At 46.6% G+C, this 26320-nt stretch overlaps 1 protein-coding gene across 1 annotated transcript in view; it reads right to left on the minus strand.

Moving 5' to 3' along the window:
• PIP5KL1 (phosphatidylinositol-4-phosphate 5-kinase like 1) overlaps nt 1–25901 on the minus strand; it is a 46910-nt gene extending 21009 nt beyond the window's left edge. The window contains exons 1-7 of the mRNA XM_030206358.1: nt 25480–25901; nt 25112–25299; nt 23952–24146; nt 23602–23652; nt 21875–22029; nt 14393–14517; nt 8437–8471 (exon numbers count right to left, since the gene is read on the minus strand). Of these exons, the coding sequence (XP_030062218.1) occupies nt 8437–8471; nt 14393–14517; nt 21875–22029; nt 23602–23652; nt 23952–24146; nt 25112–25159 (609 nt within the window). The 5' untranslated portion in view covers nt 25160–25299; nt 25480–25901. The remainder of the gene's footprint in view (nt 1–8436; nt 8472–14392; nt 14518–21874; nt 22030–23601; nt 23653–23951; nt 24147–25111; nt 25300–25479) is intronic.
• Between the last annotated feature and the right edge of the window lie 419 nt (nt 25902–26320).

A 26320-nucleotide genomic window follows, 5' to 3' on the forward strand; every position in this document is an offset into this window, starting at 1 on the left:
TACTGAGGCCAGTTCGAATCCTGTCAGACAATGCCATGGCCGTGGCCTATGTCAATCGCCAGGGAGGTACCAGGAGCGCCCCCCTAGCCAGGGAGGCCATGAAGTTATGCCAGTGGGCAGAGGCGAATCTGGACCAGCTGTCGGCGGCTCATATTGCGGGAGTCCTGAATGTTGAGGCGGACTTTCTCGGTTGCCATACCTTGGATCCCGGAGAGTGGCAACTGTCTGCTCGGGTATTCTTGGAGATCACGAAGCGCTGGGACATGCCGACCTTGGATCTGATGGTGACCTCGGCCAATTGCCGCGGTTCTTCAGCAGAGGACGGGACCCTCGATCTCTGGGGGTCGATGCTCTTCTCCAGCAGTGGCCGGTACAGGAGCTTCTTTATGTGTTCCCGCCTTGGCCTATGCTGGGCAGAATTCTCAGCCGGGTGGCGAAACACCCAGGCCGGGTGGTCCTGGTGGGTCCAGACTGGCCCAGATGCCCTTGGTATGCGGACCTGATCCGGCTTTCCATAGACAGTCCTCTGTGGCTTCCAGCGGAGTGGGGCCTCTTACATCAGGGTCCCGTGGTGATGGAGGATCCGTCCCCCTTTGGTCTTACGGCCTGGCTCTTGAGCGGAAGCGGCTGAAGAAGAAGGGCTTCTCGGACAAGGTTATCGCCACTATGCTGAGAGCACGGAAGTGCTCTACTTCTACTACGTACGCCAGGGTATGGCGTACCTTTGTATCATGGTGCGAGGCAGGATCCCTGTCGCCCTTCACGGCACCAATTGCTTCAGTGTTGGCGTTCCTGCAAGAAGGTCTGGATAAAGGCCTGTCGCTCAGCTTTCTTAAGGTCCAGGTATTACTGGCGGCTCTAGCTTGCTTCAGGAGTCGCCTGAAGGGTGCTTCCCTGGCTTCTCAGCCAGATGTGATGCGTTTTCTCAAAGGGGTTAATCACCTACGCCCTCCTCTGCACTCGATAGTGCTTACGTGGAATCTCAATCTGGTGCTGCGGGCCTTGCAGAAGCCGCCCTTTGAGCCATTATCGCGGCTGGCTCTGAAGGACCTGACGTTGAAAGCGGTCTTTTTGGTGGCAATCGCTTCAGCCAGGAGGGTTTCCGAGCTCCAGGCGCTCTCATGTAGAGAGCCGTTCCTGCGGTTCACGGAGGCAGGAGTGTCTATTCGCCCAGTGCCTTCCTTCCTGCCCAAGATTGTTTCTCGCTTCCATTTTTTCTGCTGTGAATCAGCAGCTTTGTCTACCCTCCTTCCGTAGGGAGGATTATCCAGAGGAGTATCGTGCTCTCAGATGCCTGGATGTTAGACGAGTTATCATCAGATACTTGGAAGTGACCAACGATTTCCGGAAGTCGGATCACCTGTTCGTGCTGTTCGCGGGCCCCCGTAGGGGTCTGCAGGCGTCTAAACCTACCGTGGCACGTTGGGTCAAGGAAACAATTGCGGTGGCTTATGTGGCCGCAGGGAAGGTGCCGCCTATCCAGCTGAAGGCTCATTCTACTAGAGCACAGGCGGCTTCGATGGCAGAGTCCAGGTCTGTTTCCTTGGAGGAGATTTGCAGATTGACGACTTGGGCGTCGGCTCATACCTTCTCACGGCATTATTGCTTGGACGTGGCAGCATGGGCCGAAGCCCAGTTTGGAGCTTCAGTGTTGCGTTCTGGGACTTCCATGTCCCGCCCTGGGTGAGTACTGCTTGGGTACATCCCACCAGTCTATGGATTGATCTGCTTGATGATATGGAAGGTAAAATTATGTATCATACCTGATAATTTTCTTTCCATTAATCTTAGCAGATCAATCCATAGTCCCTCCCAGATATCTGTACTGTTTGTTCTAGTTCAGTTATATTTCAGGTTCAAGTTTAGACTTCAGTTCCTGTTCAGGAGGATTTCGAGTTCAAGTTCTTCCATTTGGATTTCCCTGGAGTTGGGATGACTTTGTGTTATAGTGAGCTGTTGCTTCTTTCCCCCCTTTTCGACAGTGGATGGATTCATAACTAAATTATGCCAGTGCTCCCTCCCGCTTCATGCAGTAGTAGGGTAGCTTTGTTTCCCTCTCGCTTTGGCGGATGGGTTAAGCCAGCTCCTCCCGCGGTTGCGGTAGCAGGACATGCTAGTTTCCCCCGCGTCGGCGGGTGTGGGTGCCCCCCCCCCCCCCGCTTCGGCAGTGGTTGGGTGGCGGAGTGTCCCTTTGTGGGTGTAATTCTCTATGTTTGGTGATTCCTGTGGATGGAGCTTTGATATTGACTATACTGAGGATTTCCTGGTAGCACATGACCACATATAGAGAGACAAAAGATTGCTCTCTATCTCCACCTGCTGGTAGATGGACACAACCCACCAGTCTATGGATTGATCTGCTATGATTAACGGAAAGAAAATTATCAGGTATGATACATAATTTTACCTTTACAGGCTTAAAAACCCACTGTTTTGTCATAACCCTACTAGCCAAAGAAACAGCACTGAGGGTCAGTCTCTGATTACATTTCTGGCCAGTCCAGCAAGGGCACATGTTACCAAGTCATGCCATCTTACATGCAGGGTTGGGTGAGGGTACAATGAAAACAAAAATGAGGGCTAAAAATTAAAAATAAAAAAAATTAGGTACTATGAAAGAATCTACATTCTATCTAAGAAATGAGCAGGAAGAAGATCCTCAGAGCAGACATAAAGGAAAATCACTGGTGAAAACTACATTTCCCAAGAGGCAAGGGGCTCTAGGTGAGGAGACTTTAAGAGTAGGGAGAGTAGAGTCTCCAGCAATTGGTTTATTTATGTAAAAATATTATATTCCTCCTTATCTATGATCCTAAGCGGATTACAATAAAAACATACACAATTTCAATAAAATAAACATAATAAAAACAGTCATTAAAATCGATAATATCCACACCACATCTTGTTTAGTATAATGGCACCCTTTTGTAGGTCCGGGTTTTTTCTCTTGCAGCAATTACACTCAGTCCGATCATTTTATGATCACGATGCATTTCACTTTTTAATATTATCTCTGTTTATGACTAGATTGGATTATTGTAACATTATCTACTTGGGTATTTCCAAATCTGTGCTTAAGAGACTTCAGACATTACAGAATACAGCTATTCTTCTTCTTTGTCATCTGCATAAATTTGATCATGTTACACCTGTCTTGAAAAGCCACCAATGGCTACCAGTTGAATTCTACATCCAGTTCAAAATTCCGTTTTGGCATTTAGGGCTTTTCGACATGGTACACCTTCTTATCTATCTTCATTGACTATTCCTTGTATCCCAACTCAGGTTTTGAGATCTGTCAATGACCATCGCATGATCTTGCGTGGACTTTGTTTAGCTCAAATAGAGATCACTCGTCATTGTGTCTTTTTCTTTGTCGCCCCATATTTGTGGAAGTCTATGCTTTTAGCTCTACGGAGCGAACTCGTTTTAAAGAAATTTAAATCTATGCTGAAGGCCTGGCTTTTTCAACAGACCTATAATAATGAGTGACAGTTCAGAATGGTGTGACTCTGATGCATGAACGAGAGCATATAATTTATGTGCTTTTGTAGTGGTTCGTAAGGGTAACTTTACTATGATATATTGTAATTCCTTTCATGCTATAGTGAAATCTTTTTTATTAAGTGCACAACCATATGAAAATGAGAACAACAATTCAACTGCAGAGAAGAAACTTGTCTACAGAAGCAAAACAGAGCTCAAACAGCATGAGAGGGATTTGCATGCATATCTCTCATGAAATTCAGGTTTTAAAGTTATTATGAATAAACTACAGCCTCTGAATGCCAATCTCCATGTTAGTGTGATAGTGCTTGCCTGAGTTAACACAGAATCAGCTCCATTGGAGAGGCTGGTGCTGGTGCAAACAGCAATTCTTTTGCAGCAGCTCCTGATGAAGCATCCAGTGAAATGAGTAGCTCCATGCAGCAGATGAGAATAGCTTCAAAGCTAAGTATTGAGAGACGTTTGCACTACATTTATACCACATTGAAAACATCTTGGACTGAATAATATGCATTTTTGTGGACATTGGATTCGAATTGAGTCATTGAACTCTATAACATTGGAAGAAAGAAAAAAAGACAGGGGTCTCAGCTTTAAACTAAACAAGGGGAGGTTTTTTAGACAAAGGATGTGTCAGTTGTGAGGCTATTCAGTAATTATTGCTATAATCCGATTCACAGTCCGATGCTCAAAACTCCGGCGCTGTACAGAACAGTACTGAAAAAGAACTTCCCAATGCTCAACACTAATGGTATGCAAATTTTATGCATGCTCTTAGCTCTGAGCTTTGGGAAGTTAATGGGGGAACGTGCCTGTCACATGCGTATAAGAGCTGTGCGGTAAGCATAGCTGATGTGTGCATGCCTAGTAGAACTTGGGATCCCGTGCAGGATGGTAGATCTCGTAGTTTCCTCCCAGTTCTGGTAGCACTATATAAATGCTAATAGTAGTAGTAGTAGTTTCCAGTATCGCCTGAGCTGCTCTGCCCTCCCATCCCTTTGCCTCCACATATCCCTGCAGTGAACTCTACAGCATCTTTTATCTTTTAACCTCCCTGTTGAGTCTGGGCTAAAGTTACTTTTACCAACCAACGCCACCTCAGAGCTGGTGGCAGGTTTTATGATTTAAGGCAGGGTATTTTGGTGCCCTGTTTCTTTGAGCATTGGGAGGGAATGGCTAATTACCTTATTTACATTAGATTGACTCCATACATGCTATCTGTGCTGATGTTCAGCACCCTTGCTGTTCCCTGCACTGGTGTCCTCTGAACATTGTGCACAGCCTCACTGGCACTAATTGACTTTAGCGCTGGTGTTAGGTTCTGAGCATCAGGGCCTCAGTCACTGAAGTCTTTTCCTCCTCTCATGTAGTGAGTCAATGTGAGTGGATAAGAGTGTATTTGAATTAGAATTTAACATAAGAAGATTGGCTTTTAAGTGGTGTGACAGCAAGGCCCTAGATCCTCTTTCTTGTCCTACACAGACCCTGCTTGAATACCTTCTACACTTGTCAGAGTCTGGTCTCAAGACCAACTCCGTAAGAGTTCACCTTAGTGCGATTAGTGCTTATGATCGCCGTGTAGAGGGTAAGCCTATCTCTGGACAGCCTTTAGTTGTTTGCTTCATGAGAGGTTTGCTTTTGTCAAAGCCCCCTGTCAAACCTCCACCAGTGTCATGGGATCTCAACGTCGTTCTCACCCAGCTGATGAAAGCTCCTTTTGAGCCACTGAATTCCTGCCATCTGAAGTACTTGACCTGGAAGGTCATTTTCTTGGTGGCTGTTACTTCAGCTCGTAGGGTCAGTGAGCTTCAGGCCTTGGTAGTGCTTGCACCTTATATCAAGTTTCATCACAACAGAGTAGTCCTCCGCACACACCCTAAGTTCCTGCCAAAGGTGGTGTCGGAGTTCCATCTGAAGCAATCAATTGTCTTGCCAACATTTTTGCCCCGTCCTCATACCCGCCCTGGCGAAAGCAGTTTGCATACCTTGGACTGCAAGAGAGCATTGGCCTTTTACGTGGAGTGGACAAAGCCCTTCAGACAGTCCGCCCAATTGTTTGTTTCTTTCGACTCCAACAGGAGGGGAGTCGATATCGGAAAACGCACCATGTCCAATTGGCTAGCAGATTGCATTTCCTTCACTTATTCCCAAGCTGGGCTGACTCTAGAGGGCCATGTCACAGCTCATAATGTTAGAGCCATGGCTGCATGAGTGGCTCACTTAAAGTCAGCCTCTATTGAAGAGATTTGCAAGGCTGCAACGTGGTCATCAGTCCACACATTCACATCTTACTACTGCCTTCAGCAGTATACCCGACGCAATAGTTGGTTTGGGCAGTCAGTGCTGCAGAATCTTTTCGGGGTTTAGAATCCAACTCTACCCCCTAGACCCATTTTTCTTCTTTTCCAGGGTGCACTCTCAGTTAGTTCTTTATGTTTTCAGGTCAATCTATGTTATGTCCTCGCCGTTGCGAGGCCCAATTGACCAATGTTCATTGTTTTGAGTGAGCCTGGATGCTAGGGATACCCCACATGTGAGAACAAGCAGCCTGCTTGTCCTCGGAGAAAGTGAAGATACTAACCTGTAGCTGGTATTCTCCGAGAACAGCAGGCTGATTGTTCTCACAATCCTGCCCACCTCCCCTTTGGAGTTGTTTTCTTATTTATAGGCTTTTTGATTTAACTGAGGAGGCACGCTCGTGACGGGTGGGAAGTTGTCCGCATGTGCGCAGTGCGCGCATGCCAGAAGACTCTGGCAAAGTTTTATATATTTTTGCTGGAAACATTTTGCCACTTCCTGAGCCAACGTGGACATCGACCCACTTGTGAGAACAATCAGCCTGCTGTCCTCGGAGAATACCAGCTACAGGTTAGTATCTTTGCTTTATCCACAATAGGATAAAACTTTGATATCTGAAAGTCTCGATTCTGTCCCGTGCAATCCCAATCCTAAAGAGTATAATGAGTAGTGGGACAACTGGTCATTGCAAGCTCCCTATGCCGAGGAGGCACCCACAACAAAGAGGCCAAGTTCACAGGGGCTAACTTGAGCCTGCTCCAACACAATCCACAGCTTATGAGGATGGGCTTGATATCACTCAATGGCCGCAGACGCCTGAGCTTCTTGATGATAAAAGGACAAGTGGGGCACATCAAGGCCCCCCTGTTTCCTATCCCTATAAAGAATTCTACAAGGCAATCTTGGACATTTTTTTTATTCCATATAAAGTGTGGTATGCGATTTTGAAGGTAAGAAACAAAAGCTAGGCAAAGGTGCTGGCAAGACTTGAAAGAGAGAAGGTAAAACATTCATTTTTATTATGGCTATTCGACTGAACCAGGAAAGGGACAAGTGATCCCAGTGTTCAAGGTCAAGCTTTAATTCATTCAATAATGCAGGATAATTTTCCTGAAATAATCCAGAATAGTCAGTGGCTATGTAAACTCCCAAATATTTAAATTTATTGGCCACCCATTTAGAACTAAAAGATTGCTGAACAGCCTGTGGAAGAGCACTGTCCAAATTAACATTAAAACCTTCAGACTTACTCATGTTCATTTTAAATCCTGAGACTGCTGAGTACCTTTGCAAATGAAATAGTAGGTTTGGAAATGAAACAAGGGGATTAGCAAGAGATAGAAGTATATCATCTGCAAAAAGTGCAATTTTGTATTCAATGTCACCCACACATCCACGAACATCCAGACTGGCGTGAACAACACTTGCCAAAGGTTCCATCACAAGTACAAAAAGCAGGGGAGACAGAGGACAACCCTGTTAAGTCCTCCTGCTCAATTCAAACTGTTGAGAATTACCTCCATTAATGCGACCGCAGGCCCATGGCTTAGCGTAGAATGTCAAGATCCAGGCCTGAAAATGGGACCCAGACCAAATCTGGACAGAACTGCATCCATAATAGGCCAATGGACATGCTTGAAGGCTTTCTTGGCATCTGTTCCCCCTCCTGCCCTGACACCCCTGCTGCTGTTGCTTTTCTACATGAACAGCAGCGGCAACAAAAGAAGCTACACTCACCTTGGGGCCAGACTGTCCATTGGCACAGCTGCCGGCTCCGCCCTGGAAAAGGAATTGATGGTAGCAGCGGCTATGGAGAGTCCAGCCCCACGGTGAGTGTAGCTTCTTTTGCTGCCACTGCTGCTTATCTAGAGAAGCGACAGCAGTGGTGTCAGGCGTAGCAGTGGGAGGGAGGTGGGGAAAGTCTCGGTGCCCATGATGAAGAGCAGTGGAGAACTGCTGCGTGGCAACTTAAAAAATGGTATGCAGCTCCACACCCTGCTGGGAGCCAGAATGTGTGTGAGAAGGGCACAAATGCACATGAGTGTGATAAGGGGTACAAATGTGTGTGTCACACTCTGAATGCATGTGACTTGGCATGTCTAGAACCGGACCGTTATTTATGTTCAAGTAATGCTGACAATGATGTTTTTGTCATTTTGGAAAAATAAGCAACAGTGCTGGCCAAAACTAGCAAAACTTGCATGGAGGATCTTGCACATTCCTGTTACCAGCACACCTTCTGAGAGCACATTTTATATTGTAGGAAGGACTGTGGAAGAAAGGAGATCTAAACTGAATCCTGAGAAAGTGAATTAAAATCATAACAGTGTTTTGATTAAAATGTAAAAATATACATGTTTAATATTTTTCTATGGTTATAGGCCTACAAAAGGCCTTACATAATATATAAAACTGTAAAAAGGATGGGGTCAAAGCTTGTGGAGACGGAGTGGGGATGGAGTTTGAGTTTGCAGGGATGGGGTCAAAGCTTACGGGACAAGGTGAGGATGGAGTTTGAGTTTGCAGGGGTGGCGACAAACTTTGTCCCCATGTCATTCTCTAGTCCAGATTCAAACCCACTGATACTGTACAGCTGGGCAGTGGTTAACAGAAAAAAATTGCATTACATACCTTTCTCTCCTGAGGGAGGCGGATACTGTGTACACCTTAGTGAATGAAATAAAGACAGAGAAAAAGAAATCAGAGAACAGGGCACTAGTATCACCCATAAATAGACTTGACAAATTTAGGCCCCCAATGATAAATTCCCCGCACTGCTCCAAAACAGTGCCCTAAAAAATAGCGCCAGAACAGTGCAGGGAATTAACTTCCCAATGATCAATGCTAATAACATGCATTATTAGCGTTGATCATCCTGGGAAAGTGTGGGAGGATTGTGCCTGAGCTGTCAAAAGCCTGGACTTGTCAAAAACAAGGGCCGGAGGTCCGTGGAACCCCCGGACCCCCCTCCCAAAGCAAGGTCCTGGTGGCCTAGTACCCCCCAAATACCCACACCCCCCTGGGACAGCAACATGGGGGACTGGAGGTCCAGTGAATTTCCAGCCCCCCCCCCTAACTCCCCCACTCAAAATAATATACCTGGTGACCCAAGAGAGCTGCCAACGCAACCCCCCCCCCCCCCCACTCTCCCTCCCTGGTGGTTTAGTGGCAAACCCATCCGACCACCATACCTCAGTGTTGAATGGGGTACAACTCCCTTCTCTGTTCAGCACCACTTTCAAAATGGCGGCACTCTGCCCTGCCCAGTGCATTCTGGGAGGTGCCTACTCAGTGCATCCCAGAATACACTGGGCAGGACAGGGCGATGCCATTTTGAAGGTAGTGCTAGAAAGAGAGTGTTACTCCCTCCTCCAATGCTGAGGTACGGGGGGGGGGGGGGGAAGCGGGCAGGTTTGCCACTAGGGAGGGTGTGGGGGGGTTGTGTTGGCAGTTCACTTGGACCACCAGGTATATTTTTTGGGGTATGGAGGGGTTAGGGGGGATGGAGATCCACCGTGCCCTCATATCGGAGGGGAGAGTCAAGGGGGGGGAGTGTGGGTACTTGGGGGGGCACTAGGCCATCAGAGCCTTGGTTTTGGAGGTGGGTCCAGGGGTCCTATGGACCCCCAGGATATGGTGGCAACCCAGGCTGACAGTGACAGATGGACTGCTTGACTCTGATGGGGGTGGGAACAGAGCCTTAAGGCGCTGTTGCACCCCTACAATCAGAGTGCTGTTCTCTGATCATAGGGGCAGAATATAAGCAGAGCTCATTTAAATCTAATTTAAATGAGCGCTGCGTTATTGCATCACTCGGGCACTGTTTGCTCGATGATCATGGTGGTGCAGGTAAATGCGGGCACTAGTCCGGTGCTAGTGGCCAATAGTGCCCATAGCTACCTTTGATCATCAGGCTGTCAGATAAGCAGCAACAGGAGAGAAGTAGCAAAGATCTGACAGCACCTCAAATAGAAAAAGCCACCCCCTCTGCTCATTGAACTCTACGCTCTGTTTCCAATATTTTAATCATCTCCCAATACACATTATGATATCGCCTCCTGTCCCATAACGTTTTAATTTCCCGAGGAGTCTCATGAGGGACTTTATCAAATGCCTTCTGTAAATCCAAAAACACTATATCCACAGTTATTCACACCTTCAAAGAACTCTGATGGAGTAGAGAAGTAACCTAGTGGTTAGAGCAATGGGATGAGAACCAGGGAAGCCAGGGCCTAAATCTCACCCACTGTGGCTCCTTGTGATTTTGGGCAAGTTACTTAACCCTCTATTGCCTTGAGTACAAACATAGGGCCCAATATTCTGAAAAAGCTGAGCTTTCTAAAGTTATGCTCTTAAATTTGTGCCCTATTTTCAGCCAAACCTATGAGATTTTCACCTGAAAATTCATCTTAATGTAAGGGCTTACAAGTTATGCTTATAAATCTAGGCCTGCCATTCATTTGCATAGAATTATGAGCCTAGTGCTAATAATCAGTGTCAAGGTCCTAATGTTTTTTTCCCCATGCAAAATCACCCCTGTTGCCACTCATTTTTTATGTTCCTAAATTAAGGAGTTTACCAGTCAATATTGAGCCGGTGGTGGTCAGTATTTTTTAATGCACTGTCACCGGCTAAATTAGTCCTGGATATTCAATGTTGGGCCATGTTCAGGTACTGGCATTGAACATCCAGGTCTGACTAGACTTCTTTTGGTCACTAATACAAATCTCAGTTATTCAGCTTGGCATCGGCATAAGGGTATCTGGTCAAGTTTCCTACCCCCAGATTCTGATCCTCCTTTCCCCTCCCTTCCCAAGAGAATGGCCCCTCCCAATACGGACACCTAATCTCATGAAGGCAACTCCGGACCTAGCTTTAAAATTTCTGATAGTCTAATGTTCCAAAGGCAGGAGTGATCCCTACTTATTTCTGTCCATTGTGGCTGCAGCTTCAAAATGGCTGCCATGTCTCTACCAGTAGCCTTTTGGTAGTTCGAAGTACTACAAGACTGCTGCTAAAGGTTGCAGCAGCTATTTTGAACCTGGAGCTGGCATGACCAGGAGCGAGTAGGGATCGCTCCTGCTCTCCCCACACTAGACCAGCAGGGACCCTTAAGGCAGGCCCGGGGGGGGAGGTGGGAAGCTATGGGGAGGGGGTGGGAGGTGGAAACCCTTGTGGCTGGGGGTTGAGGAGGAAGATTGGCAAAGAAATCAGATACCCAGTTAACTTAGGAGAAGTGGCCAGAGCCCAGATATTCAATGCTGAGACACGGATAGGTGCTGGCACTGAATATTCAAGTATAAATCAGTCTGACTGAACACTGGGGGATCTGAGTATAAATGTATGCACTGGGCTCTAGTACATTTTCAAAGAGGCCCTTTTATGAAGCTGTGGTAGGCACTAGTGCATGCTTACCGCAACTTAAAGGGCTTATCCCGGGACGTGCTCAGGCATCCTGTGATAATTCCCTGATCTGTGCGTGCAAAGTGCACAGTAAAAATATTTTTCATTTTATCATGGAAGGGGTGTGTTTGGGGGCAGACAGTAGGCATTTCTGCACTAATCGGTTAGCACAACTACATTACTGCATGCAAACGGATTAGCACAGGATTAGAAAGCGAGTCCTTACCGCCTACAAAATAAAATTTTGGTAAGTGCTCACACACTATTTTTTTTTTAATTTTTATTTATTCATTTATATAATTTACACAAGCATATATCTTGTTACATGTAAATCAGGCAACAAAAGAAATACAATATACCAAACTCTTAGTATATATCCAAAAAAGAAAATTAAAGGAAAATGAATTAAATTCTTTGTCCCTTCCTTAGACCACAAATCAGTTGAAGGGGGAGTATAATAAAAAATCAGGGAAATCTAATTTAACAAAGAAATTAAACAAAACAAATAAGGCTACCACTCCACCAACTTAGACTTAATGCCTTGCACACTATTTTTTTTTAATGGCTGTGTGCTAATGTCAACATTAGCGCATGGCCATTAATAAAGAAAATGGAAAATTGGCCATTTTCCAGCTGCGGTGTAAATGGCCTTAGCATGTGGGAAAAAACACTTTCTACCACAGCTTAGTAAAAGGACCCCAAAGTTAAGAGCCCAAATCCTTTGAATATTGAAGATTGTAAGCCCTGAATATAACTCGCTTTGAGCTCTTACTGACTGGTGTGAGCTAATTAAAGAAAATGCCCACTATTAAGTCACAGGTCTGATTCAATCTGCAGTCCTTTCCCTCTTCATACCACTTCCTTTTATGTCTGTCACATGCATGCCATGTTTTGTTTCCTATAAAGTGTAGTGCAGGTCTCTTCTAGGTTGTGTCCTTACCTGACACTGAAAGGCAGTATATCTTAATTCCAAAAAAACAAAAACAAGATAAACACTGCCCTCTCAGCTGGAGTATTTTTCAGCTTCTCTCCCTTCAGCTTCATATGATAACCTCTCCAATTGACTGAAAAGCTCAGCGATAACATGCTTTCTTCAGTTTTCTTAGAAAAGCCTGTGAGATATTTGAACACATAATATCTCCCCTGTTTACATCCACTTAAGTTTGATCCGCTCCTCTTTGTAATAATTGTGGTCTAATGAGTGGATGATGGGGTTTTTAATTTCTTCGCCTATATATTGTATTACTTGTGAAGTAATTTCATTTTTCCTTTCCCCATTGATCTCCACAATTCTCTTAACAAGTGTATACTTGTGATGTTCTTTTTGGTAAATGTAGTAAATATTAAGTTTAAAAAAATAAATAAATAATATCTCCCTTGTTGGTTCTTTCTTCTCAAGAGTATACTTTAGGTCTGCCTTTCTCTTTCTGTATGGCTTATAATGCAAAGCCATGCATCGTTTTGCAAACCTGCTGAACTGCCTCCATTTTGTCAATGTCCTTATGTAAATTTGTGGTCTCCAGAACTGAGCACAGTCCTTAAGGAGGGATCTCAACAGAGAGCTAGAGAGGGGTAATACTATTTTCCTTTTCTTCTACTGACACTTCTATGAACATATTTAGCACTGGCACAAAGGGCTAGATTCTGTAATCGGCACCCAAAGATAAGCACCAAAATGATGTGCACTAAACTAGTATTTTGTGAAGGGCACTTTATAAAACAAAACACCAATGTCCAAATATCCAAATATGATTACAATGTAGCTCACCCACACTCATATAAAACTTAAGAATTAATTATAGAAGGAACCTCAGTGGTGGTTCTTGACAACCCAAGTTTATATCATCAAGCTTACCTCCTCATCGATTCTTTTCAATCTGCAAACATTTTAAAGATATCTTAATAAATAATTTCAAATGTTAAAGAAATCTTCAAACAATCACTTGACTTATCTCTCCCCTGAGCCGACATTCATTCAGATAAGTCAAGTGATTGAAGATTTCTTTAACATTTGAAATTATTTATTAAGATATCTTAAAAATGTTTGCAGATTGAAAGGAATCAATGAGGAAGTTGGTGGGTGAAGCTTGATGATATCAACTTGGGTTGTCAAGTACTACCGCTGAGGTTCCTTGTATAATTAATTCTTAAGTTTTATACGAGTGTGGATGAGCTACATTGTAGTCACATGTGGACATTAGTTATATATTTTTGACTACAATACGTCTGCATATTGGGCTGACTACAAAACACTAGCATAGCATGCAGTTAGGCGCACAAATGCAGATATTCTATATTATGATGCTTAATTTCTGGAAACATCACTGACCCGCCCATGCTCCTCCCATGGCCATGTCCCCTTTGGAGTTGCACACTATGAAATTTAGGCATGCATATTATAGTATGAGGTGTAGGGCAGATCCGTGCATAACAATCACTGCCAAATAAGTGCTTGTTAACGCCAGCAATTGATTGTTTTTTGCCCAAATAGCTAATTAGTCTGCACATGGATCTGTGTTCTGCACCTTAAATTGGGTACCCAACTTTACAGGGGTAAGAAAACAAGAAGGCAATCGGTCCACAATATCCACCGTGGAACAAAAGACACGAAGAAAATGCAGTCTAAAAAATCATATAGATGCTCCCAGTGTTCACAATCAGATGCCTGACATGGCCATCTTTCGCTAAGAATATAGGCTGCGTCAGGGGCATAAAAATACCAGATGGTGCAAACCTAAACACTCCACCAACATAGATTAAGTTTAATTGTGCTTTGGTGCCCAGGTTTGAACAAGAAGGTTTCATTGTCAGAGACCAATTACATGCTTCACATGCTTCTCTTTTGCGGGGCAAGTTGCCTATCAGTACCTGCATATAACTGAAACTAGACCTTCTGCCCATATCGGGCATTTGAATGTGAACCCTGAGAGCATCTATACAATGTATTAAAGACTGCATTTTCTTCATCAAGGTCTGCTTCTTGTCTTTTGTACCCAACTTTGGACAACCTATACAGAATTCAGGGGAGAATGTCTTGTAGATACCCTCTCCTCACAACCACTAAGCCAGTGTGAGGCCGTATCTTACCAGAGAATCAGATTCTAACTTGACAGTGTGGCCATGAGCCTGTGAGGTAGGCTCTTACTCAGGAATGGGTCCAGGAGTGAATAAAGTAGACTCTTACCCAGGAACTTGACAAGGAGTGAATGAGGATACATCTTCAGATGCTGAATGTACTTCTTCAGGTTCTGAAGGAGGAAGTTAATCTCTTTCTTGCTTTGTGTCTTCAAGAAGAAGCGCTTGTCATTGCTGTGGACACAATGCATAGTCCTCACTGAAAGAGGTGGATGATTCAAAGACTTAGCAGCGCCTCACACTTTCAGCACCTAGCACTAAACCCTCATACCATAGGGGTAGGGTAGTTTTCAGGGGTGAGCCATTTTTTCAGGCTAATGGAGCAGTTGTGGGGGATAGTCTTTGGGGTTGGTGGCAATTTGTGGAATGGTAGAGCATTTGTGTGTGGGGGGTAATTTTGGGGTTTTGATAGTGTAGAAATTTTTTGGGGGTGAGAGGGCTTATTTCTCTGGAACCCCCATTCCAGTCTGGCCCATTTTCAAATGGTCTTTTCACCAGTGCTTCCTGCATGACAAGTTTCATCCTATTCTGTTCAATTTTCACTGAGTTATTTTGCCCCCCGACAGACAGAAAGACACTTTTTGACCGCTGTTGTATAATTCTTTCCAACTTTTGTTGGGTTGGAAAGAATAATAAGTAGTAATAGTATCCAGGTTGCAACCAGTACACTACAACTCTCTAGAAATGAATCAGGTTTGTGCAGGGTAAGCACCATCCAGTGAGGTAATAAGGAGCAGGTAAAGGAAGCAAGACCTAGTGTTCTCCGAGGACAAGCAGGCTGTTTGTTCTCACTGATGGGTGACGTCCACGGCAGCCCCTACAATCGGAAACTTCACTAGCAAAGGCCTTTGCTAGTCCTCGCGCGCCCATGCGCACCGCGCATGCGCGGCCGTCTTCCCGCCCGAACCGGCTCGTGTTCGTCAGTCTTCTTTTGTCCGCGCTCGGTACGGTTGTGTTTCGCCGTTCGTGCCCCGGAAAGTTGACCTCGCGCGTCGTTTTCGACTCGTTTCTTCTGAGAAAGTGTTTCGGGAAGGCCTTTTTTCCGTTTTTTCCTTTCCCGTATTTCGAGCTTTTCGCCCCGGTAAGTTTTCTTTCGTCGTCGGGGTAGGCCTTAGTTAGGCCTCGGTCGAAATTTTCTTCTCCCTATTTTTGTGGTGCCAATTTTCGCCATTTCGAGTTTTGATCTCGCCGGCGTGATTTTTCCGCCCATGACATCGAAGCCTTCCAGCGGCTTCAAGAAGTGCACCCAGTGCGCCCGGGTAATCTCGCTCACTGACAGGCATGCGTCGTGTCTTCAGTGTCTGGGGGCTGGGCACCGCCCTCAGGCCTGTAGTCTGTGTTCCCTTTTGCAAAAGCGGACTCAGGTAGCGAGGTTAGCCCAGTGGAACATTTTGTTCTCGGGCTCTTCGTCGGCATCGGCACCAGGGGTATCGAGTGCATCGACGTCTTCAGCGTCCAGACCTTCATCCTCGGCTGCCAGTGCATCGAGTGTATCGAGGCATAGACCCTCTGCATCGGCGCTGAGACTTCGGACGACTGTATCGACGTCGGTGGTACCGGGACCTCGTCTGCTGATGTCGTCGGACGGTGGTGCTTCGTCTGGAGTGCAGGTGAGGGCTGTCCATTCCGTTGCTGGTGGCGGTGAGCCTTCGGGTGGGTCTCCCCCTACCCTGAGGGCTCCTGCGGTACAGCCCCCCCCGAGACCGACCTTCTTCGGCCTCGGCCCCGAGGAAGAGACGGCTGGATTCTACGTCCTCCTCGTCAGTGCCGGGAAGCTCCGGTGACGTGCTTCGTTCCAAAAAATCGAAGAAGCATCGTCACCGGTCCCCTTCCCGTGTCGGCACCGAGAGCTCTGGGTCGCCGAGGGAGTCGGCACCCAGCAGGCATCGGCACCGAGAGGACCGCTCACCCTCTGTCCAAGAGGTGTTGATGCGCTCCACTCTGGACAGCCCGGAACAGCCTCCACGCCCGGAACAGAATCTGACATCGACGCCTGCATCGACCCCCATGCCTTTTTCTGCAGCCGCTCTGAACGAGAGCCTCTGGGCCGTTCTCCCAGAGATCCTGGGAGAGCTGTTGCGCCCTACCCCTCCGGTACCGGCGGTGCTTGCGCCCCTGGTACCGTCAAGCGTGGCGCCGGCTGGTCCATCGCCCGGGGTGAGGTCTCCGGCGTCGGTGCCGCGTGCGGTACTGACTGCGGTCGCCTCCCAGGAAGGCTCCCCGACTACGTCGGCGGAGGGAGCTTCGCCGGTGCGGGCGAGGGAGTCTACCTCTCGACGCCCCCACCGTGGCCGTGGTTCCACGGAGTCGAGCCGGGCACAGTTGCAGACACAGGTTCGTGAACGTGTGTCTGACACCGAGGGTGAGGCCTCGTGGGAATGCGAAGGAGACATCAGATATTTCTCTGACGAGGAGTCTGAGGGTCTTCCTTCTGATCCCACTCCCTCTCCTGAAAGACAGCTTTCTCCTCCCGAGAGTCTGTCTTTCGCTTCCTTTGTCCGGGAGATGTCTACGGCCATCCCCTTCCCGGTGGTTGTGGAGGACGAGCCCAGGGCTGAAATGTTTGAGCTCCTGGACTATCCTTCTCCACCTAAGGAAGCATCCACAGTACCCATGCATCATGTCCTCAAAAAGACATTGCTGGCGAACTGGACCAAGCCTTTAACTAACCCCCACATTCCCAAGAAGATTGAGTCCCAGTACCGGATCCATGGGGACCCAGAGCTGATGCGCACTCAGTTGCCTCACGACTGGAGTTGTGGATTTGGCCCTAAAGAAGGCCAAGAGTTCTAGGGAGCATGCTTCGGCGCCCCCGGGCAAGGACTCTAGAACCTTGGACTCCTTTGGGAGGAAGGCCTACCATTCTTCTATGCTCGTAGCCAAAATTCAGTCTTACCAGCTCTACACGAGCATACACATGCGGAACAATGTGCGGCAGTTGGCGGGCTTGGTGGATGCGCTCCCCCCTGAGCAAGCCAAGCCATTTCAGGAGGTGGTCCGGCAGCTGAAGGCGTGCAGAAAATTCCTGGCCAGAGGGGTGTATGACACCTTTGTTGCGTCCAGGGCCGCTGCTCAAGGTGTGGTGATGCGCAGACTCTCATGGCTGTGTGCCTCCGACCTGGAGAATAGAATCCAGCAGCGGATTGCGGACTCGCCTTGCCGTGCGGATAATATTTTTGGAGAGAAAGTCGAACAGGTGGTAGAGCAGCTCCACCAGCGGGACACCGCATTCGACAAGTTCTCCCGCCGGCAGCCTTCAGCCTCTACCTCTACAGGTAGAAGATTTTTGGGGGGAAGGAAGACTGTTCCCTACTCTTCTGGCAAGCGTAGGTACAATCCTCCTTCTCGACAGCCTGCGGCCCAGGCTAAGCCCCAGCGCGCTCGCTCTCATCAGCAGCGTGCGCCTCAGCAAGGCCCCTCGGCTCCACAGCAAAAGCAAGGGACGAGCTTTTGACTGGCTCCAGCAGAGCATAGCCGACATCCAAGTGTCAGCGCCGGGCGACCTGCCAGTCGGAGGGAGGTTGAAAGCTTTTCACCAAAGGTGGCCTCTCATAACCTCCGATCAGTGGGTTCTCCAAATAGTCCGGCAAGGATACACCCTCAATTTGGCCTCAAAACCTCCAAATTGTCCACCGGGAGCTCAGTCTTACAGCTTCCAGCACAAGCAGGTACTTGCAGAGGAACTCTCCGCCCTTCTCAGCGCCAATGCGGTCGAGCCCGTGCCATCCGGGCAAGAAGGGCTGGGATTCTATTCCAGGTACTTCCTTGTGGAAAAGAAAACAGGGGGGATGCGTCCCATCCTAGACCTAAGGGCCCTGAACAAACATCTGGTCAAAGAAAAGTTCAGGATGCTTTCCCTGGGCACCCTTCTTCCCATGATTCAGGAAAACGATTGGCTATGCTCTCTGGACTTGAAGGACGCCTACACTCACATCCCGATACTGCCAGCTCACAGACAGTATCTGCGATTTCAGCTGGGCACACGTCACTTCCAGTACTGTGTGCTACCCTTTGGGCTCGCCTCTGCACCCAGGGTGTTCACCAAGTGCTTGGCTGTAGTAGCAGCGGCACTTCGCAGGCTGGGGGTGCACGTGTTCCCATATCTCGACGATTGGCTGGTGAAGAACACATCCGAGGCAGGAGCCCTGCAGTCCATGCAGATGACTATTCGCCTCCTGGAGCTACTGGGGTTTGTGATAAATTATCCAAAGTCCCATCTTCTCCCATTGCAGAAACTCGAATTCATAGGAGCTCTGCTGGATTCTCGGATGGCTCGCGCCTATCTCCCAGAGGCGAGAGCCAACAACTTGTTGTCCCTCGTCTCGCGGGTGCGAGCGTCACAGCAGATCACAGCTCGGCAGATGTTGAGATTGCTGGGCCACATGGCCTCCACAGTCCATGTGACTCCCATGGCCCGCCTTCACATGAGATCTGCTCAATGGACCCTAGCTTCCCAGTGGTTTCAGGCTGCTGGGGATCTAGAAGACGTGATCCACCTGTCCACGAGTTTTCTCAAATCCCTGTATTGGTGGACGATTTGGTCCAATTTGACTCTGGGACGTCCTTTCCAAATTCCTCAGCCACAAAAAGTGCTGACCACGGATGCGTCTCTCCTGGGATGGGGAGCTCATGTCGATGGGCTTCACACCCAAGGAAGCTGGTCCCTCCAGGAACGCGATCTGCAGATCAATCTTCTGGAGTTGCGAGCGATCTGGAACGCTCTGAAGGCTTTCAGAGATCGGCTGTCCCACCAAATTATCCAAATTCAGACAGACAACCAGGTTGCCATGTACTACGTCAACAAGCAGGGGGGCACCGGATCTCGCCCCCTGTGTCAGGAAGCCGTCAGCATGTGGCTCTGGGCTCGCCGTCACGGCATGGTGCTCCAAGCCACATATCTGGCAGGCGTGAACAACAGTCTGGCCGACAGGTTGAGCAGGATTATGCAACCTCACGAGTGGTCGCTCAATTCCCGTGTAGTGCGACAGATCTTCCAGGTGTGGGACACCCCCTTGGTAGACCTCTTCGCATCTCGAGCCAACCACAAAGTCCCTCAGTTCTGTTCCAGGCTTCAGGCCCACGGCAGACTGGCATCGGATGCCTTCCTCCTGGATTGGGGGGAGGGTCTGCTGTATGCTTATCCTCCCATACCTCTGGTGGGGAAGACCGAGGCACCATGATTCTGATTGCTCCTTTTTGGCCGCGTCAGATCTGGTTCCCTCTTCTTCTGGAGTTGTCCTCCAAAGAACCGTGGAGATTGGAGTGTTTTCCGACCCTCATCACGCAGGACGAAGGGGCGCTTCTGCATCCCAACCTCCGGTCCCTGGCTCTCACGGCCTGGATGTTGAGAGCGTAGACTTTGCCTCTTTGGGTCTGTCAGAGGGTGTCTCCCGCATCTTGCTTGCTTCCAGGAAAGATTCCACTAAGAGGAGTTACTTCTTTCTGTGGAGGAGGTTTGCTGTCTGGTGTGACATCAAGGCCCTAGATCCTCGTTCTTGTCCTACACAGACCCTGCTTGAATACCTTCTGCACTTGTCTGAGTCTGGTCTCTAGACCAACTCTGTAAGGGTTCACCTTAGTGCAATCAGTGCATACCATTACCGTGTGGAAGGTAAGCTGATCTCAGGACAGCCTTTAGTTGTTCGCTTCATGAGAGGTTTGCTGTTGTCAAAGCCCCCTGTCAAGCCTCCTACAGTGTCATGGGATCTCAATGTCGTCCTCACCCAGCTGATGAAACCTCCTTTTGAGCCTCTGAATTCCTGCCATCTGAAGTACTTGACCTGGAAGGTCATTTTCTTGGTGGCAGTTACTTCAGCTCGTAGAGTCAGTGAGCTTCAGGCCCTGGTAGCCCAGGCCCCTTACACCAAATTTCATCATAACAGAGTAGTCCTCCGCACTCACCCTAAGTTTCTGCCAAAGGTTGTGTCGGAGTTCCATCTGAACCAGTCAATTGTCTTGCCAACATTCTTTCCCCGTCCTCGTTCCTGCCCTGCTGAACGTCAGCTGCACACATTGGACTGCAAGAGAGCATTGGCCTTCTATCTGGAGCGGACACAGCCCAACAGACAGTCCGCCCAATTGTTTGTTTCTTTTGATCCCAACAGGAGGGGAGTGGCTGTAGGAAAACGCACCATATCCAATTGGCTAGCAGATTGCATTTCCTTCACTTACGCCCAGGCTGGGCTGGCTCTTGAGGGTCATGTCACAGCTCATAATGTTAGAGCCATGGCAGCGTCGGTAGCCCACTTGAAGTCAGCCACTATTGAAGAGATTTGCAAAGCTGCGACGTGGTCATCTGTCCACACATTCACATCTCATTACTGCCTGCAGCAGGATACCCGACGCGACAGTCGGTTCGGGCAGTCAGTGCTTCAGAATCTGTTCGGGGTTTAGAATCCAACTCCACCCCCCTAGGCCCATGTTTGTTCTGTTCCAGGCTGCACTCTCAGTTAGTTGGTAAATTTTTTAGGTCAATCTCAGTTATGTCCTTGCCGTTGCGAGGCCCAATTGACCATGGTTGTTGTTTTGAGTGAGCCTGGGGGCTAGGGATACCCCATCAGTGAGAACAAGCAGCCTGCTTGTCCTCGTAGAAAGCGAATGCTACATACCTGTAGAAGGTATTCTCCGAGGACAGCAGGCTGATTGTTCTCACAAACCCACCCGCCTCCCCTTTGGAGTTGTGTCTTCCCTTGTCTTTGTCTTGCTACATATGGGACTGACGAACACGAGCCGGTTCGGGCGGGAAGACGGCCGCGCATGCGCGGTGCGCATGGGCGCGCGAGGACTAGCAAAGGCCTTTGCTAGTGAAGTTTCCGATTGGAGGGGCTGCCGTGGACGTCACCCATCAGTGAGAACAATCAGCCTGCTGTCCTCGGAGAATACCTTCTACAGGTATGTAGCATTCGCTATACCGCAAGTGTTGTTGGAACCAGCAAGCTCCACTTCCCCAGAAAACAGTTGGTGGTAGCCAGATACTATCCAGCAAGGATATGAGGACAAAGGTGGTCAGATATTACAGCAATAAACTTGCTAGTATCACAAAGCTTTGTGGTAAGATACGGAGGGAAGGGGACCTGAGTGTTGGATTAGGTGTGACAATTTGTGACCTGCTGAGTAAAAATGGTACCAAAAGAGAATAAGATGATACCTTTTTTATTGGACTAACTTAATACACTTTTTGGTTAGCTTTCTGATCTGAAGAAAAATGGTTACCTTTGAAAGCTAATCAAAAAATGTATTGTTAGTCCAATAAAAATGGTATCTTATTCTCTTTTCTATGTTTTGTTTTATTTCTATTTATTACCTAGAATAGGGATGTAAGTCAGTTATGAGCATAACTATAAATTATTGCCAATTAGTGCTTGTTAAGGTCAATTATTGGTTCTTATTACCAATTAAATGTCAATTTAGTGTTAATTAGCTTATAACTGTGTGCTCAATTGGGCATCAGTTATTGAATTTGGGGGATAGTGACACCAATGTGCTGTTACAGATACACAAATGTATTTTTTATAAGATCAGAAGAACTCACGTGAGAAAGAAATCGGCTTTGCTCTTGGAGTTGCTGATGAACTGAAGGTAGAAACCCTCGGAAGACAGTGACCGCTGATATTCTGTCTCTGCCATACCCAAAGTCTGGCGGAAATGAGTGAACACAGGTCCAGCAAATGTTTGCATTTCAAATTCCTTGAAGAAACACAAAACTGGGTCAGAGAAATACATCCTTCCAGCTTGAACAAAAAAGCAGAGCGATGAAAGGGCCGAAGCATAAACTGTTATGGCAAGGGAGTGCAAGGAAATTGGGAAGGGTTGTACGCACTACTGCTTGTCGTCTTCCTACTGAGCCAAACTAGCAAATATGGGAAGAAATAAATTTGTAGTTGAAGTGTATACATAGTTTGCTTTTCCACTCTTCTTCAGAGAACTCCAACGTATGATTGAGCAACCGTGGGAAAATCACAAGAACACAGGATGGGCCTTGCTAGCTCAGGGCAAAGATCCATCAAGTCCAATCTGCATCACTTGAAGTACCCAGCAGATCCCAGAAGGATTCAGCATTTCATGTTGCTTATTCCCAAGTCTATCTGGCTAATCATTTATGGACTTGTCTTTCAGGAACTCATCTAACCCCCCCCCCCCCCCCACCCCCATTAAACCCACCTATGCTAAATCTCTTGATCACATCCTTTGGCAGTACATTCCATAGCCTGATTGTTCATTGAATGAAAACATTCTTTCTCCAATTTGTGTAAAATCTGCTACCAGTTAGTTTCCTCGAGTGCTGAAAGGTAAATAACTGTTCCCTGTTTCTGCGCTACCCCATTCTTGATTTTATAAACGTCTTTATATCCCCTATCAATTGTCTCTTCTGCAGCCTGAAGAGCTCTCACCTGTTTCTTCTTTCTTTATAATGGGTTCTACAGCTTAGGGGTACAGAGACTGTAATTTGATGGGGGTGGTATATTGGAGATGAATGTGATTTTATTATACATATTTTCTGTATATTATTTTGATTACACTTTGTTTTTGATGTTATACATAGAAATGACATATCAATTTAATAAATAATGGAGTTGTTCAATCCCCTTTATCATTTTGGTCACCCTTCTGTGTACAGCTCTAGTAGCTCCATGTCAGTGTTTAAGATGTGGTTGCACCATGGATCAGTGCAAAGGTATTATGTTATTCTGTTTGTTTATTCACCATTTCTTTCCAAATAATTCCTAACATTCTATTAGCTTTCCTGATCGCCACCACACACTAAGCTAAGGATTTCAGTGAATTGTCTACTATGACTCTAAGATCCTTTGGCTGGGTGGTGACTCTTATGAAACCCAGCATCATGTGTGTATAGTTTAGGATTATTTGTATCCACCATTTTGCACTTTTCCAAATTCAGATTTTTCTGCTATTTGGATCCTGAATTCTCCAGTCTGGCAAGCTTCTTCTGTGGTTCTTCACAGTCTGCTCATGTTTTGCCTCCTTTGAAAATTTGTGCATTATCTACGGATTTGATTATTTTGCTTTTCTCTCCATTTCGACAAAAACAGACACACATCGGATACAGATCCACATATTCATAGCATTACAGATGTGGAATGCCAGATGCTGTTCACAGGAGAAAGTACTGAACCAATAAGGTACCCTATTTCTACCTGTGAACCATAAGCCTGTTAGCTTTCACCCTATGCCCAGCTCTCCCGGAGTTTATCAGCTCTCACCCCATACCAAACAGCTCTTAAAGGTCTGAGCTCCTACCTCATGAACTTGGGTCAGCACAGCCTTATAATCCACGTCACATAGAGTATCCTGTGAGGAAAAACAAGGTCTTCATTACAACATTTCTCATATCGATAGTAAAAACATAGGATCTTTCTGCCTCTCTACTTTCTCACTGCTTTGCTTGGTTCTCATAATCCCTCTTTGAAAGCAGTAATCCTCTGGCCTGTGAAGGTATGGTGGTGTACCCTGATCCACACTCATCATGCTGGAAGAGAAAGTTGCATGATGCTGCACACTGAGGATAAGAGAGCGAGAAAGTGACCCTTGAGAAAGATTGATTGAGATGAAAAGGGAGATTATAATATCAGTTACAGAAAGTCACTCACCAAAACAGGTTTATCAATGGACGCTTGCAATGCAGCCCGCAGACCCTCCTTCAGTGAACAGGTCAGGTTGTAAAACTCATGATCCCCATCAATCTCAAAAAGCCCCAGGAGCTTCCATTTCTGCCTTAACTTCATGAAAAGGCGGTGCTTCATCATTCTAGATTTTCTGCTGAGCACACTCTCTCGGGTCTCTGTCTGCAGAGGGTGGAGATTTAGAGAAAATACAAGCCAAAAAAAAGGGCTCATGTAACCAGAGAGAATGGAAACAACACTGGGGGAGGGGGGCTGCCATTCTACTATCATTGTTAACATAGAAAGAAATTTGAAAAGAGGGAAATAGAAGACATTTGTTACAAAAAAATGTGTGCCACCTCCCAGAGGAAAACAGCCTCTGTGCTGTTTAGCTCCCTAATAAACATTTCCAGAATCTGCAGAGCACACACCTGGGAGCAAATACCAAACTCTAGAGACACTCTGTTTACAGCCAACAAGCACAGACACAGGCACACACAGCATCACAGAGAAACCACCACACATAGGTACACATACATAAATCATGCAAAAACAGACACACACACTGCACAGTTGCATATCCACACACATGTATTACAAGATAACCATATAGATACAAATATAGCATATAGACACACAGATCCACACATATACACATACACATTACAGGATAACCATACAGATACAAATATAGCATATAAACACACAGATACACACACATACATGATAACCATATACATAGAAATATAGCATACAGACACACACACGCACTATCTCTCTCTCTCTCTCTCTCTCTTAGCCAATGGAAAAATGCTGTGCTGTTAAAGAAGAGAAGAAGCTTGGGAGAAAGTCTGGAGAAGAGGAAAATGTAAGGAGGGGAAGGAGAGCAATACATTTTTTAAAAACAAGCAAAATAAATCAACAAATATTAAGATTTTCTTCCACTTGGTGCCTATAAATTTTGGCTGGGGCCCAAGTTTTCTAAAATATTATCTACCCCTGCCCAAAAAATTGTGTACACACAGGGGTACAGAGTGGGGACTATAGCACACTCATTCTAGCTCTGGGTCATTAAAGACTTGTACATTTTGGGATAGATTAGAGATTTTGAAGCTCATTAGTTTAGGATTTTCTCTGTTAAAACTTACCGACATGCATCTCCCATTATGGGGTGCTGTTTGATTACTTTGCTCCATTTGTGATTGTCAAGAGCTATCACTTGCTGCACCTCAAACTTCATCAAGTCCTGCTGATGGCAGAGTCACCAACACCAGACATCTTGAAAGACTAGGAGCTCCCTAGGCACCGTGTATCAACCCACTAAAAATGTTCTCTTCTGGAAAACAAAACACTACAGAGTTGAAGGAACAGAAGCCCATAGGAACAAAATGCCATCATTCACAAGAATATTTTAGCAACAATCACAAGAAGCTCTATCACAATTGTAAAATCAGATAAATGCAGACCACGCGTTGCAAAAAAGAAAGCAATAATGACTCCTTCAACTTAAGCTTACAGAGAATTTTCCAGGGAGCAGACAGGCAGGGTTCTTGGAGCTAAGTTGCTCAGAGGCAAGGAACTGCTTCCAGAAGTAGCAGAGGTCAAAGTCTAGGAGCATCAGAGATCACAGTCTGGAAGGATACAGATTCCACAGGAAACAATGGTTGGAGTCTGGCGGGGTGAAAAGGAAAAGGTCCCATGAGAAGTAATGATCGAAGTCCACAATAGACAAGGTACAAGTTTCACAGGCAGCAAAGGTCAGACTGTGGACGACACAAGGCACAGATTCCATAGGAAGCAACGGTCAGAGTACACAACAGAAAAGGCACAGGTTTCACATGCAGCAGAGATTAGATGGTAGGCGAGACAAGGGACAGGTTCCATGGGAAGCAATGTTCAGAGTGTTGGGGAGATCAGGCATGGGTTCGGTAAGAATCAGAAATCACAGACTGAGCCTAGTTCCTGAGGTGAGTGATGCAGAAAAGTGAAAGGCGAGTCAACAACAGATAAATTATGGAGGAGCTTATGCATTGTTTGTGGTTGCTAAGTGATTTTTTTTTAACGTCATTCACCTAAAGTTCCTGTGTGCACATGTGGCTTCAGTTATAGGAAGACAAACAGAAGACAGAGAAATGAACTGTGAGAGACCTATGCCCTCTCTTCATTTCAGTACTATGGTCAAGGTGTGTCCACCCTCCCTCCATCTGTTTCCCAGGGTCAAGACCTATTGACATTGCCTGTCTCTTCATAGAATTCATGAATTACCATATTTTAAAGTGTTTACTTACTGTGACTATCCAGTTAAATAAGGGTGCGGGTTTCACAAGTCATTACATTTAAAGGTCACTGCAAAGGAG

The sequence above is a fragment of the Microcaecilia unicolor genome, chromosome 6 (assembly GCF_901765095.1).
Source record: "Microcaecilia unicolor chromosome 6, aMicUni1.1, whole genome shotgun sequence".
NCBI lineage: Eukaryota > Metazoa > Chordata > Amphibia > Gymnophiona > Siphonopidae > Microcaecilia > Microcaecilia unicolor.